The sequence below is a fragment of the Scyliorhinus torazame genome, chromosome 26 (assembly GCF_047496885.1).
Source record: "Scyliorhinus torazame isolate Kashiwa2021f chromosome 26, sScyTor2.1, whole genome shotgun sequence".
Classification (NCBI taxonomy): domain Eukaryota; kingdom Metazoa; phylum Chordata; class Chondrichthyes; order Carcharhiniformes; family Scyliorhinidae; genus Scyliorhinus; species Scyliorhinus torazame.
In genome coordinates, this window is record NC_092732.1 from 31897834 (window position 1) to 31911289 (window position 13456).

The 13456-nt window shown below is 54.6% G+C and overlaps 1 protein-coding gene across 1 annotated transcript in view; it reads left to right on the forward strand.

The window, feature by feature from the left end:
• Positions 1-314: 314 nt before the first annotated feature.
• Positions 315-13456, forward strand: part of LOC140402942 (hyaluronan and proteoglycan link protein 2-like) — a 34609-nt gene continuing 21467 nt past the window's right edge. The window contains exons 1-5 of the mRNA XM_072490584.1: positions 315-887; positions 6584-6735; positions 9671-10021; positions 11224-11340; positions 12981-13166. Of these exons, the coding sequence (XP_072346685.1) occupies positions 6609-6735; positions 9671-10021; positions 11224-11340; positions 12981-13166 (781 nt within the window). The 5' untranslated portion in view covers positions 315-887; positions 6584-6608. The remainder of the gene's footprint in view (positions 888-6583; positions 6736-9670; positions 10022-11223; positions 11341-12980; positions 13167-13456) is intronic.

Consider the following 13456-nt stretch of genomic DNA (forward strand, 5'->3'; position numbering starts at 1 on the left):
GACAGAGAGAGAGAGAGAGGGACAGAGAGAGAGAGAGGGACAGAGAGAGAGAGAGAGGGACAGAGAGAGAGAGAGGGACAGAGAGCAAGACAGGGGCAGCGAGAGAGAGAGAGAGACAGACCGAGAGCATGACAGGGGCAGCGAGAGAGGGACAGAGATAGAGAGGGACAGAGCGAGAGAGAGAGACAGGGAGAGAGAGAGAGAGACATGGACACAGAGGGAGAGGGAGGGGGGGACGTGACCCTCTCCCGGAGCTGGTTAGCTCCCTGCTGGCGACAGTAGGACCGGTTGACTTGTCACATCATTGCCCGAACCGTCCCATCACCCTCTTGCCCGCGTGGCCAGTACTTAATATGTTTGACAGAAGGGTGTCCAATTAAAAAATAAACCTTGATGCAGGGGAATTGGCACAGACTCACTGTCCAGCCTCACCCTGCCCAGCCAGTGCTTGGCAGAGAAGGCAAGCATTGAGAGGGTGACAGTGCGGAGGGAGAGGAAACAGGCGACATTTGAGCTGGCGTGGGGGACAATACATCCTTTAAAAGCGGGACATTAATTGCCCGCCTTCGGAAGCACAAGATCGCAGGGACGCAGACAATGAAAAGCAGTCAGGCATGCACAATGCAGCCCAAAGAATGATTGTCTGTGGAGCTGAGCTCTGTGTTCACTTTGCAACAATAGAGGGCAGAGCCTGAGGCAGCATAAATGCCCGTCACCGAAGACCCGTCCGCTAGAACGGCTTCCCGTGGCATCGACCTGCTCACCCCTCCTCGGCCACCCATCAGGCTGTCTCAGCTCCCCAAACCCCCCCCCCCCCCCCCTCCCTCGGCACCTCTCTCTTCCTACCTCCACCCCTCCGAAGACGAGAGGAGGGTTGACCATCCCAGGTAAGGAAACGAGGCGGGTGGGCGATGGGGTCTGGGTGGGGGATTAAAGAGATGACCCACCCCCCCCCCCCTTACTCCTCTCCCTTTGCACCACCCCTCACCCCTCACCCTCTGCCCCTACCCTTCTCCTTATGGGCAACACAGGGGTTAGCACAGCTCCAGGGTCCCGGGTTCGATTCCCGGCTCGGGTCGCTGTCTGTGCGGAGTCTGCACGTTCTCCCCCCCGCCCCCGTGTCTGCGTGGGTTTCCTCCGGGCGCTCCGGTTTCCTCCCGCAAGTCCAAAGACGGATTAGGCGGATTGGCCGTGATAAATTGCCCCTTGGCGTCCAAAAGGTTAGGTGGGATTGCTGGGTAACGGGGCTATGGGGGCTCTCTCGGAGGGTCGGTGCTGACTCGAGGGGCCGAATTACCCCCTCCCGTGTTGTAGGGATTCTGTGCTGTCAGACAGGACTCGAGGGGGTTTTGCCAAACTCATTCCACCATCTCTCCCCCCCCCCAACCCCCACCATCCCCACCCCCACCATCCCCCCAACCCCCACCATCCCCACCCCCACCATCCCCCCAACCCCCACCATCCCCACCAACCCCCACCATCCCCACCCCCACCATCCCCCCCCACCCCCACCCCCACCATCCCCACCCCCACCATCCCCCCAACCCCCACCCCCACCATCCCCACCCTCACCATTCCCCCCCAACCCCCACCATCCCCCCAACCCCCACCATCCCCACCCACCCTCCCCACCACCACCATCCCCCCCAAGCCCCCCCCACCCCCCCCCACCCTCCCCACCACCACCATCCCCCCCAAGCCCCCCCCCACCCCCCACCCCCACCATCCCCACCCCCACCATCCCCCCCACCCCCCCACGCCCACCATCCCCCCCACCCCTACCACCCCCACCATCCCCACCCCCACCCCCACCATCCCCACAGCCACCATCCCCCCCCCCCACCCCCACCCCCACCATCCCCACCCCCACCCCCACCATCCCCACAGCCACCATCCCCCCCCCCCACCCCCACCCCCACCATCCCCACCCCCCCACCCCCACTATCCCCACCACCGCCACATTTCCCCCCCCCCCCATCCCCAACCCCCGTCGAGGGATCTGGCACCTGTTGGGTCAACAAAGCGTCATCGATGGGGAGTAAACGGAGAGAGAGGGGGAGAGACAGAGAGAGAGAGACAGAGAGAGAGAGACAGAGAGAGAGACAGAGAGAGACAGAGAGAGAGAGAGAGACGGAGACAGAGACAGAGAGACAGAGACAGAGAGACAGGGAGAGAGACAGAGACAGAGACAGAGAGAGAGTTCGACAGAGAGAGAGAGACAGAGAGAGAGACAGAGAGACAGGGAGAGAGACAGAGACAGAGAGAGAGTTAGACAGAGAGAGACAGAGACAGAGAGGGAGAGAGAGTTAGACAGAGAGAGAGACAGGGAGAGAGAGAGACAGGGAGAGAGAGAGACAGACAGACAGAGAGAAAGACAGACAGAGAGAGAGAGACAGAGAGAAAGACAGACAGAGAGAGACAGAGAGAGAGAGAGAGGGATAGACAGAGAGACAGAGAGAGAGAGACAGAGAGAGAGAGAGACAGAGAGAGAGAGAGACAGAGAGAGAGAGAGACAGAGAGAGACAGACAGAGAGAGACAGAGAGAGAGAGAGGAGAGACAGAGAGAGAGCGAGACAGACAGAGCGAGAGTCAGAGAGAGGAGAGAGAGAGAGACAGAGAGAGAGAGACAGAGAGACAGACAGAGAGAGAGACAGAGAGAGACAGACAGAGAGAGAGAGAGAGGAGAGACAGAGATATATATATATAGAGAGAGAGCGAGAGAGAGAGACAGAGACAGAGAGAAACAGAGAGAGAGAGAGAAAAAGAGAGAGAGAGAAAGAGACACGTGGAGGCAGAAATAGAGAGAGGCAGAGAGAGAGAGCGAGACAGACAGAGCGAGAGCGACATAGAGAGAGACAGATAGAGAGAGAGACAGATAGAGACAGAGACAGAGAGAGGAGAGACAGAGAGAGAGAGACAGACAGAGAGAGAGACAGAGAGAGGAGAGACAGAGAGAGAGAGACAGAGAGAGAGAGACAGAGAGAGAGAGCGAGACAGACAGAGCGAGAGAGACATAGAGAGAGAGAGACAGATAGAGAGAGAGACAGAGAGAGGAGAGACAGAGAGAGAGAGACAGAGAGAGAGAGCGAGACAGACAGAGCGAGAGACAGAGAGAGGAGAGACAGAGAGAGAGAGACAGAGAGAGAGAGCGAGACAGACAGAGCAAGAGAGAGACAGATAGAGAGAGACAGATAGAGAGAGAGAGAGACAGAGAGAGGAGAGACAGAGATATATATAGAGAGAGAGACAGAGACAGAGAGAAACAGAGAGAGAGAGAGAAAAAGAGAGAGAGAGAAAGAGACACATGGAGACAGAAATAGAGAGAGAGGCAGAGAGAGAGAACGAGACAGACAGAGCGCGAGAGACAGATAGAGAGAGAGAGACAGAGAGAGAGAGACAGAGAGAGAGAGACAGAGAGAGAGAGCGAGACAGACAGAGCGAGAGAGACATAGAGAGAGAGAGATAGATAGAGAGAGAGACAGAGAGAGGAGAGACAGAGAGAGAGAGACAGAGAGAGAGAGCGAGACAGACAGAGCGAGAGACAGAGAGAGGAGAGACAGAGAGAGAGAGACAGAGAGAGAGAGCGAGACAGACAGAGCAAGAGAGAGACAGATAGAGAGAGAGAGACAGAGAGAGGAGAGACAGAGATATATATAGAGAGAGAGACAGAGACAGAGAGAAACAGAGAGAGAGAGAGAAAAAGAGAGAGAGAGAAAGAGACACATGGAGACAGAAATAGAGAGAGAGGCAGAGAGAGAGAACGAGACAGACAGAGCGCGAGAGACAGATAGAGAGAGAGAGACAGAGAGAGGAGAGACAGAGAGAGGAGAGACAGAGATATAAATAAAGATAGAGAGAGAGAGAGAGACAGAGACAGAGAGAAACAGAGAGAGAGAGAGAAAGAGAGAGAAAGAGAGAGACAGAGAGAGACCGAGGGAGAGAGAGAGAGAGAGAGACGGGGGTAGCTTCGTGGCACAGTGGTTAGCACTGCTGCCTCATGGCGCCAAGGGTCCCAGGTTCGATCCCAGCTTTGGGTCACTGTCTGTGCGGAGTCTGCACGTTTTCCCCATGTCTGCATGGGTTTCCTCCGGGTGCTCCGGTTTCCTCCCACAGTCCAAAGATGTGCAGGTTAGGTGGATTGGCCGTGCTAAATTGTCCCTTAGTGACCAAAGGTGTGCAGGTTAGGAGGATTGGCCGTGCTAAATTGCCCCTTAGTGTCCAAAGATATGCAGGTTAGGTGGATTGGCCGTGCTAAATTATCCCTTAGTGTCCAAAGATGTGCAGGTTAGGTGGATTGGCCGTGAGAAATTGTCCCTTAGTGTCCAAAGATATGCAGGTTGGGTGGATTGGCCATGCTAAATTGTCCCTTAGTGTCCAAAGATGTGCGGGTTAGGTGGATTGGCCGTGCTAAATTGTCCCTTAGTGTCCAAAGATGTGCTGGTTAGGTGGATTGGCCATACTAAATTGTCCCTTAGTGTCCAAAGATGTGCAGGTTAGGTGGATTGGCCGTGTTAAATTGTTCCTTAGTGACCAAAGATGTGCAGGTTAGGTGGATTGGCCGTGCTAAATTGTCCCTTAGTGTCCAAAGATGTGCGGGTTAGGTGGATTGGCCGTGCTAAATTGTCCCTTAGTGGCCAAAGATGTGCTGGTTAGGTGGATTGGCCGTGCTAAATTGTCCATTAGTGTCCAAAGATGTGCAGGTTAGGTGGATGGGCCGTGTTAAATTGCCCCTTTGTGTCCAAAGATGTGCAAGTTAGGTGGATTGGCCATGCTAAATTGTCCCTTAGTGGCCAAAGATGTACAGGTTAGGTGGATTGGCCGTGCTTAACTGTCCCTTCGTGTCCAAAGATAGGCAGGTTAGGTGGATTGGCCGTGATAAATTGGTCCTTAGTGTCCAAAGATGTGCAGGTTAGGTGGATTGGCCGTGATAAATTGTCCCTTAGTGTCCAAAGATGTGCAGGTTAGGTGGATTGGCTGTGCTAAATTGCCCCTTAGTGTCCAAAGATGTACAGGTTAGGTGGATTGGCCGTGCTAAATTGACCCTTAGTGTCCAAAGATGTGCTGGTTAGGTGGATTGGCCATACTAAATTGTCCCTTAGTGTCCAAAGATGTGCAGGTTAGGTGGATTGGCCGTGTTAAATTGTTCCTTAGTGACCAAAGATGTGCAGGTTAGGTGGATTGGCCGTGCTAAATTGTCCCTTAGTGTCCAAAGATGTGCAGGTTAGGTGGATTGGCCGTGCTAAATTGCCCCTTAGTGACCAAAGATGTGCTGGTTAGGTGGATTGGCCGTGCTAAATTGTCCCTTAGTGGCCAAAGATGTGCTGGTTAGGTGGATTGGCCGTGCTAAATTGTCCATTAGTGTCCAAAGATGTGCAGGTTAGGTGGATGGGCCGTGTTAAATTGCCCCTTTGTGTCCAAAGATGTGCAAGTTAGGTGGATTGGCCGTGCTAAATTGTCCCTTAGTGGCCAAAGATGTACAGGTTAGGTGGATTGGCCGTGCTTAACTGTCCCTTCGTGTCCAAAGATAGGCAGGTTAGGTGGATTGGCCGTGATAAATTGGTCCTTAGTGTCCAAAGATGTGCAGGTTAGGTGGATTGGCCGTGATAAATTGTCCCTTAGTGTCCAAAGATGTGCAGGTTAGGTGGATTGGCTGTGCTAAATTGCCCCTTAGTGTCCAAAGATGTACAGGTTAGGTGGATTGGCCGTGCTAAATTGACCCTTAGTGTCCAAAGACGTGCAAGTTAGGTGGATTGGCCGTGAGAAATTGTCCCTTAGTGTCCAAAGATGTGCGGGTTAGGTGGATTGGCCGTGCTAAATTGTACCTTAGTGTCCAAAGATGTGCAGGTTAGGTGGATCGGCCGTGCTAAATTGTCCCTTAGTGTCGAAAGATATGCAGGTTAGGGGGATTGGCCGTGCTAAATTGCCCCTTAGTGACCAAAGATGTGCGGGTTATGTTTCGGGGATAGGGTGGGCGACTGGTGCCTGGTTTGGGCTCTTCTTCAGATGGTTGGTTCAAACTCGATGGGCTGAATGGCCTCCTTCTGCACTGTGGGGAGTCTATGATTCTATGTGGGGCGCCGCTGGGAGAGGGCCTATCCTTAACTGCCCTCTTGCACCTTGCGTCTCGCTCGGCCATTTCTAGAGGGGCTGTTAAGAGCTGACTACATTGCTGTGGGGTTGGGGGTGGGGGGAGGGATTCATACGTAGGCCAGACCAGGGTAAGGAGGCAGATTTCCTGTCCCAAATGGGACATAAGTGAATCAGACGTCTTTTGAGGACAATCGACGATCGTTGTCACGGTCGGCGTTACCCAGACTCGTTTCCCAATTCCAGATTTGATTAGTTGAATTTTAATTGCACCGGTGGCCCGGCTGGGGATTCGAACCTGTGTCCCCTCCATCCCCAGAGCAATTATCCGGGTGGGGGGGGGGGGGGGGTGGTCTGGATTACCAGCCCATCGATGTTCGTCTCGCCTCAGCGTCTCCCCACCATCAGTAAACGATAGACTTGGCCACAAAATGGCTCCTTCGCGGGGTATCGAGGAAGGGTTGCCTAATGAGTGCCTGTTTCACGTTGCGTGCAGGAGGACCCCAGGGTGAAACCCCAAGATGACGGCGATCCAAACTCTGATGGTGTCACATCTTCTCGCCCTGGGTTGGGCCGGTCCGTATTACTACAGGTCGCAGGGCGATCGCAGTAACGAGGAGTACCGCTACCAGGTCCGAGGCGATCAAGGTAATCCTCAAACACTCTGCCCTCGTGCTCCCTCCTGACCTCTTGGTGGGGACGGTGTAGAGGGAGGTTTACTCTGTATCTAACCCCGTGCTGTACCTGTCCTGGGAGTGTTTGATGGGGACGGTGTAGAGGGAGCTTTACTCTGTATCTAACCCCGTGCTGTACCTGTCCTGGGAGTGTTTGATGGGGACAGTGTAGAGGGAGCTTTACTCTGTATCTAACCCTGTGCTGTACCTGTCCTGTGAGTGTTTGATGGGGACAGTGTAGAGGGAGCTTTACTCTGTATCTAACCCCGTGCTGTACCGGGCCTGGGAGTGTTTGATGGGGACAGTGCAGAGGGAGCTTTACTCTGTATAGAACCCCGTGCTGTACCTGTCCTGGGAGTGTTTGATGGGGACGGTGTAGAGGGAGCTTTACTCTGTATCTAACCCCGTGCTGTACCTGTCCTGGGAGTGTTTGATGGGGACAGTGTAGAGGGAGCTTTACTCTGTATCTAACCCTGTGCTGTACCTGTCCTGTGAGTGTTTGATGGGGACAGTGTAGAGGGAGCTTTACTCTGTATCTAACCCCGTGCTGTACCGGGCCTGGGAGTGTTTGATGGGGACAGTGCAGAGGGAGCTTTACTCTGTATCTAACCCCGTGCTGTACCTGGCCTGGGAGTGTTTGATGGGGACAGTGTAGAGGGAGCTTTACTCTGTATCTAACCCCGTGCTGTACCTGTCCTGGGAGTGTTTGATGGGGACAGTGCAGAGGGAGCTTTACTCTGTATCTAACCCCGTGCTGTACCTGCCCTGGGAGTGTTTGATGGGGACAGTGTAGAGGGAGCTTTTCTCTGTATCTAACCCCGTGCTGTACCTGTCCTGGGAGTGTTTGATGGGGACAGTGTAGAGGGAGTTTTACTCTGTGTCTAACCGCGTGCTGTACCTGTCCTGGGAGTGTTTGATGGGGACAGTGCAGAGGGAGCTTTACTCTGTATCTAACCCCGTGCTGTACCTGGCCTGGGAGTGTTTGATGGGGACAGTGTAGGGGGAGCTTTACTCTGTATCATAGATTTCATAGAATTTACAGTGCAGAAGGAGGCCATTCAGCCCATCGAGTCTGCACCGGCTCTTGGAAAGAGCACCCTACCTAAGGTCCACACCTCCACCCTATCCCCATAACCCAGTAACACCACCCAACACTAAGGGCAATTTTGGACACGAAGGGCAATTTATCATGGCCAATCCACCTAACCTGCACATATTTGGACTGTGGGAGGAAACCGGAGCACCCGGAGGAAACCCACGCTCACACGGGGAGGATGTGCAGACTCCGCACAGACAGTGACCCGAGCCGGAATCGAACCTGAGACCCTGGAGCTGTGAAGCAATTGTGCTATCCACAATGCTACCGTGCTGCCCCGTATCTAATCCCGTGCTGTATCTGTCCTGGGAGTGTTTGATGGGGACAGTGTAGAGGGAGCTTTACTCTGTATCTAACCCTGTGCTGTACCTGGCCTTAGAGTTTTTGATGGGGACAGTGTAGAGGGAGCTTTACTCTGTATCTGACCCCGTGCTGTACCTGTCCTGGGAGCATTTGATGGGGACAGTGTAGAGGGAACTTTACTCTGTATCTGACCCCGTGCTGTACCTGTCCTGGGAGTGTTTGATGGGGACAGTGTCGAGGGAGCTTTACTCTGTATCTAACCCTGTGCTGTACCTGTCCTGGGAGTGTTTGATGGGGACAGTGTAGAGGGAGCTTTGCTCTATCTAACCCCGTGCTGTACCTGTCCTGGGAGTGTTTGATGGGGACAGTGCAGAGGGAGCTTTACTCTGTATCTAACCCCGTGCTGTACCTGCCCTGGGAGTGTTTGATGGGGACAGTGTAGAGGGAGCTTTTCTCTGTATCTAACCCCGTGCTGTACCTGTCCTGGGAGTGTTTGATGGGGACAGTGTAGAGGGAGTTTTACTCTGTGTCTAACCGCGTGCTGTACCTGTCCTGGGAGTGTTTGATGGGGACAGTGCAGAGGGAGCTTTACTCTGTATCTAACCCCGTGCTGTACCTGGCCTGGGAGTGTTTGATGGGGACAGTGTAGAGGGAGCTTTACTCTGTATCTAACCCTGTGCTGTCCCTGTCCTGGGAGTGTTTGATGGGGACAGTGTAGAGGGAGCTTTGCTCTATCTAACCCCGTGCTGTACCTGTCCTGGGAGTGTTTGATGGGGGCAGTGTAGAGGGAGCTTTACCCTGTATCTAACCCCGTGCTGTATCTGCCCTGGGAGTGTTTGATGGGGACAGTGTGAAGGGAGCTTTACTCTGTATCTAACCCCGTGCTATACCTGTCCTGGGAGTGTTTGATGGGGACAGTGTGAAGGGAGCTTTACTCTGTATCTAACCCCGTGCTATACCTGTCCTGGGAGTGTTTGATGGGGACAGTGTAGAGTGAGCTTTACTCTGTATCTAACCCCGTGCTGTACCTGTCCTGGGAGTGTTGGATGGGGACAGTGTAGAGGGAGCTTTACTCTGTATCTAACCCCGTGCTGTACCTGTCCTGGGAGTGTTTGATGGGGACAGTGTAGAGGGAGCATTACTCTGTATCTAACCCCGTGCTGTACCTGTCCTGGGAGAGTTTGATGGGGACAGTGTAGAGGGAGCTGTACTCTGTATCTAACCCCGTGCTGTACCTGTCCTGGGAGTGTTTGATGGGGATAGTGTAGAGGGAGCTTTACTCTGTATCTAACCCCGTGCTGTACCTGTCCTGGGAGTGTTTGATGGGGACAGTGTACAGGGAGCTTTACTCTGTATCTAACCCCATGCTGTACCTGTCCTGGGAGTGTTTGATGGGGACAGTGTAGAGGGAGCTTTACTCTGTATCTAACCCCGTGCTGTACCTGTCCTGTTTGTGTGTTCTGTGCGAATTCTCCTGTTGTGTCTCTCTCTCATCCCCCTCACCATGCAGCCATGCTCGGTAGCATCAAGTACCTGGAGGATTCAGGACCGCGAGTGATCAACACGCAGAGGGGGGCCAACGTCACCCTGCCTTGCCGCCTCCGCATTGTGCCCAGGGGGCACCGGGTGAAGTGGGTGAAGCTGGGCCAGTCGCCCAGGGAGGACATCGCGCTGATCGCTAACAGCCACCGGCAGCGGGGCTACGGGGGCTTCGCGGGACGGGCGTTCCTTCCCCGGCTGGACAAGTACGACGTGTCCCTGCTGCTCGCGGACGTGAGCCTGGAGGATGCCGGCAAGTACAAGTGCGAGATCATCAACGGCGTGGACGATGACAGCGCCGTCGTGGAGCTGAAGCTGGACGGTAGGCGGCCGCACCCAGCCGAGGCCTCGGAAACGGGCCTTTCGGTCACCCCCACACCAGCCTCTTCCCAACGCCCCCCCCCCCCTCATCATGTCGCCCTCTCCCCCCCAACCCCCAACCCCTCATCATCACCATTCCTTCCTGCCTCGTGTGTCCCTAGCTTCCCTCTCCCGGAGATGCCTCCCTGCAGCAAGGCCCGACCGAAGGAATTGGGCCCGTCGTCGTGGAAACTGCAAGCCCACCGTGCCTTGGAGCTGGTTTAGTTAGCGGGGGGGGAAGTGGTGTCTGAGCTATCTGGCCACAAATGTTGCCTCTCAACCACGCGCACACCATGTGACCGGGTGGGGGGGGAAGGGGCGGGCCGCAGGGATTCACTCCCGATTCCCGGAACTCCAGCCTGGGAGGCCGTCCCCAGGGGCCAGGGAGGGACAATCAGCCGAGACGGGGCCCACCCCTGAAGTTCATTTGCATGGGTACTGGCATGAATTGGGCTGGCTTGTGACGCCTGCCCGGGTTAAATAGCCCAGAGGAACTTCCTTTATGATACTGCACAAGGACATTGATATTTGGGTGACCCGGGGGGAATTAAATCTACAAGGAAAAGGACGGGATATCCTTTCAGAAGGGAGTTATATTAAACAGTTAGACAGTTACATGGGCAGGGTGGGTATAAAGGGATATGGGTCAAATTCCCGCAAGTGATAGAAACTGGGCGGCACGGACAAACTGGGCCGAAGGGCCTGTGTCTTGTGGGAAATTAAAATGGCCGCCTCCCCCATTGGCGGGTGTAGTTAAAATGGCCGCCTCTCCCAAAGTCAAGGTGTGGTTAAAATGACCACCTCTCCCATTGGCGAGTGTTTTTAAAATGGCTGTCTCTCCCATTGGCGAGTGTAGTTAAAATGGCCGCCTCTCCCAACGTGTCAAGGTGTGGTTAAAATGGCCACCTCTCCCATTGGCGGGTGTTTTTAAAATGGCCGTCTCGCCCATTGGCAGGTGTAGTTAAAATGACCACCTCTCCTAAATGGCAGGTGTGGTTAAAATGGCCATCTCTCCCAATTGGCGGGTATGGTCAAAATGGCCGCCCCTCGCAATTGGCGGCTGTGGTGAAAATGGCCGCCTCTCCCCAAGTCTATGTGTGGTTAAAATGTCCGCCACTCCCAATTGGCGGGTGTGGTTAAAATGGCCGCCTCCTTTTTTGCCAGGTGTTGTGTTTCCGTACCAACCCAACCAGGGTCGCTACCGGTTCAACTATTACCAGGCCGTGCGGGCGTGCAAGGAGCAGGATGCCAAACTCGCCACATTCCAGCAGCTCTTTCAAGGTAAGGAGCGCGAGTGAGCAACGCCCCTGTCCATCACTGGGCACCCCCGGCGCTCTGGAGAAGGGCCAAAAATAATTGTTACCCTGTGCGAGGGCCCATTTTGAGGAATCTAATGAATTGTCGAGCTTAACTTTGTGGAGGGCTACTTTTTGGTTTTGGGGGGCTAATTCTGGACTTCGACAAGGTCACGGCTGACCCAGTTGTAGCGTCAATCCACCCTCCCTCCTGTCTGTCTCCGACCCACCTAACCCTTGCCGATCAGCGATCTCTCTAACCCGTCGATTCCCGGGAGCGGGAATCGTGGTGGGCGGGGGAGCAAGATTTGGCGGGAGGCCACAGGTCACTTTTAGCAACATCTTTTGATCGCAGCTGACCCATTACAAGGGGGCGAGCTTCTGAAGGACCCACTCATCCAGCCGGCCGTTAAATGTGCCCGATGCAAGCTCGTTTTGTGAATTTAGCGCAGGGGCATCATCGCCCAAAGCCTCCCCGTGATTAAGTCAGGATTCAAATTCAATTCCACAGGGAAAGCCCCAGGGAAGACCATTGCAACCTGCATAGCGAGGCTCCGGAAGATCGCAGAACGTCGTGACTAAGGGGACAACACTAAATGATACGCTGAGGGATCGACTGGCTTGCGGAGTGAACGATGAGGCCAGACAGGGGATGTCGCTGGCTGAAACTGAGATTAAAAGCTTTTCAAAAAAAGATGGGCGGCACGGCGGCGCAGTGGTTAGCACTGCTGCCTCACGGCGCCGAGGTCCCAGGTTCGATCCCGGCTCTGGGTCACTGTCCGTGTGGAGTTTGCACATTCTCCCCGTGTTTGCGTGGGTTTCGCCCCCACAACCCAAAGATGTGCCGGGTAGGTGGGACTGGCCACGCTAAATTGCCCCTTAATTGGAAAAAGAAATGAATTGGGTACGCTAAATTTAATGAAAAAATAATTTTTTTTTTCAAAAAGCGTTGCAAAGAATGTTCACCATGGAGCGAGGGGCGCGGGATGGCACCCAGGAACCTCGAAGCGTGCAGAACGGCATGGCATGCCAAAGATGCACAGCTTGGGTGGATTGGCCACGCTAAATTGCCCCTTAATTTAAGAAAAGGGAATTTAAACCAGGCAGCGGGATTCTTGATTGGGATCAAGGGAGATTCCCGAGGAATGAACCAGCGAATGGCAGCAACGTGCTCTGTTTTGCTGAAAGAGGCGCAATGTGTGTATATGGTCTTTCTGTCTGCAAAAATTGGGGTCGGACTGCGGGAGGGGGGAGTCGAGGAGCATAGTGGGAGAGCGAATGGTTGCCTGGCTGCCATTTAAAATGGGATGTTGAAACCCACAAGACAAGTGTTCACTGGAGTTTAGAAGAATGAGAGGGGCATTGAAACAGACAAAATTCTGACAGGGCTTGGAGGACAAGAGCGGGCATGATATTCTCGCTGGCGGGGGGCGGCGCCAGTACAAGGGGTCGCACTCTCCGGATACGGGGTGGGTCATTTAGGAGTGGGATGAGGAGATAGTCCTTTGCTCAGAGGGTGGGGAACATGTGGAATTCCTCGCCGCGGAAGGCAGAGATTTGGGATTGGGAAGGAGGAGGGCGGAGCCTGCAGGGATTGGCTGACCTTCTCATGGGTCTTTCTCGCAGAGTGGCTGAAAGGTTTGGATTGGTGCAACGCGGGCTGGTTGGAAGATGGGACAGTCCACTATCCAGTCAACGCCCCGCGGGGCCCGTGCGGAGGTCGGGAGTTGCCAGTGGGAATTAGGAGCTACGGCCCCAGGGACAAGCGGCGGGACAGATATGATGCATTCTGCTTCACCTCGTCCATCAAAGGTAAATGTTCCAGTCCGACGCTGACTCTATATAAACCCCAACATCACCTCCGGCAGTCCCAACCAACCCAATTCTAACCCTCCCACAGTGCGTGCTCCCTCAGTACTGACCCTCCCACAGTGCGGCGCTCCCTCAGCACTGACCCTCTGACAGTGCGGCACTCCCTCAGTACTGACCCTCCCACAGTGCGGCACTCCCTCAGTACTGACCCTCTCACAGTGCGGCACTCCCTCAGTGCTGACCCTCTGACAGTGCGGCACTCCCTCAGTACTGACCCTCTCACAGTGCGG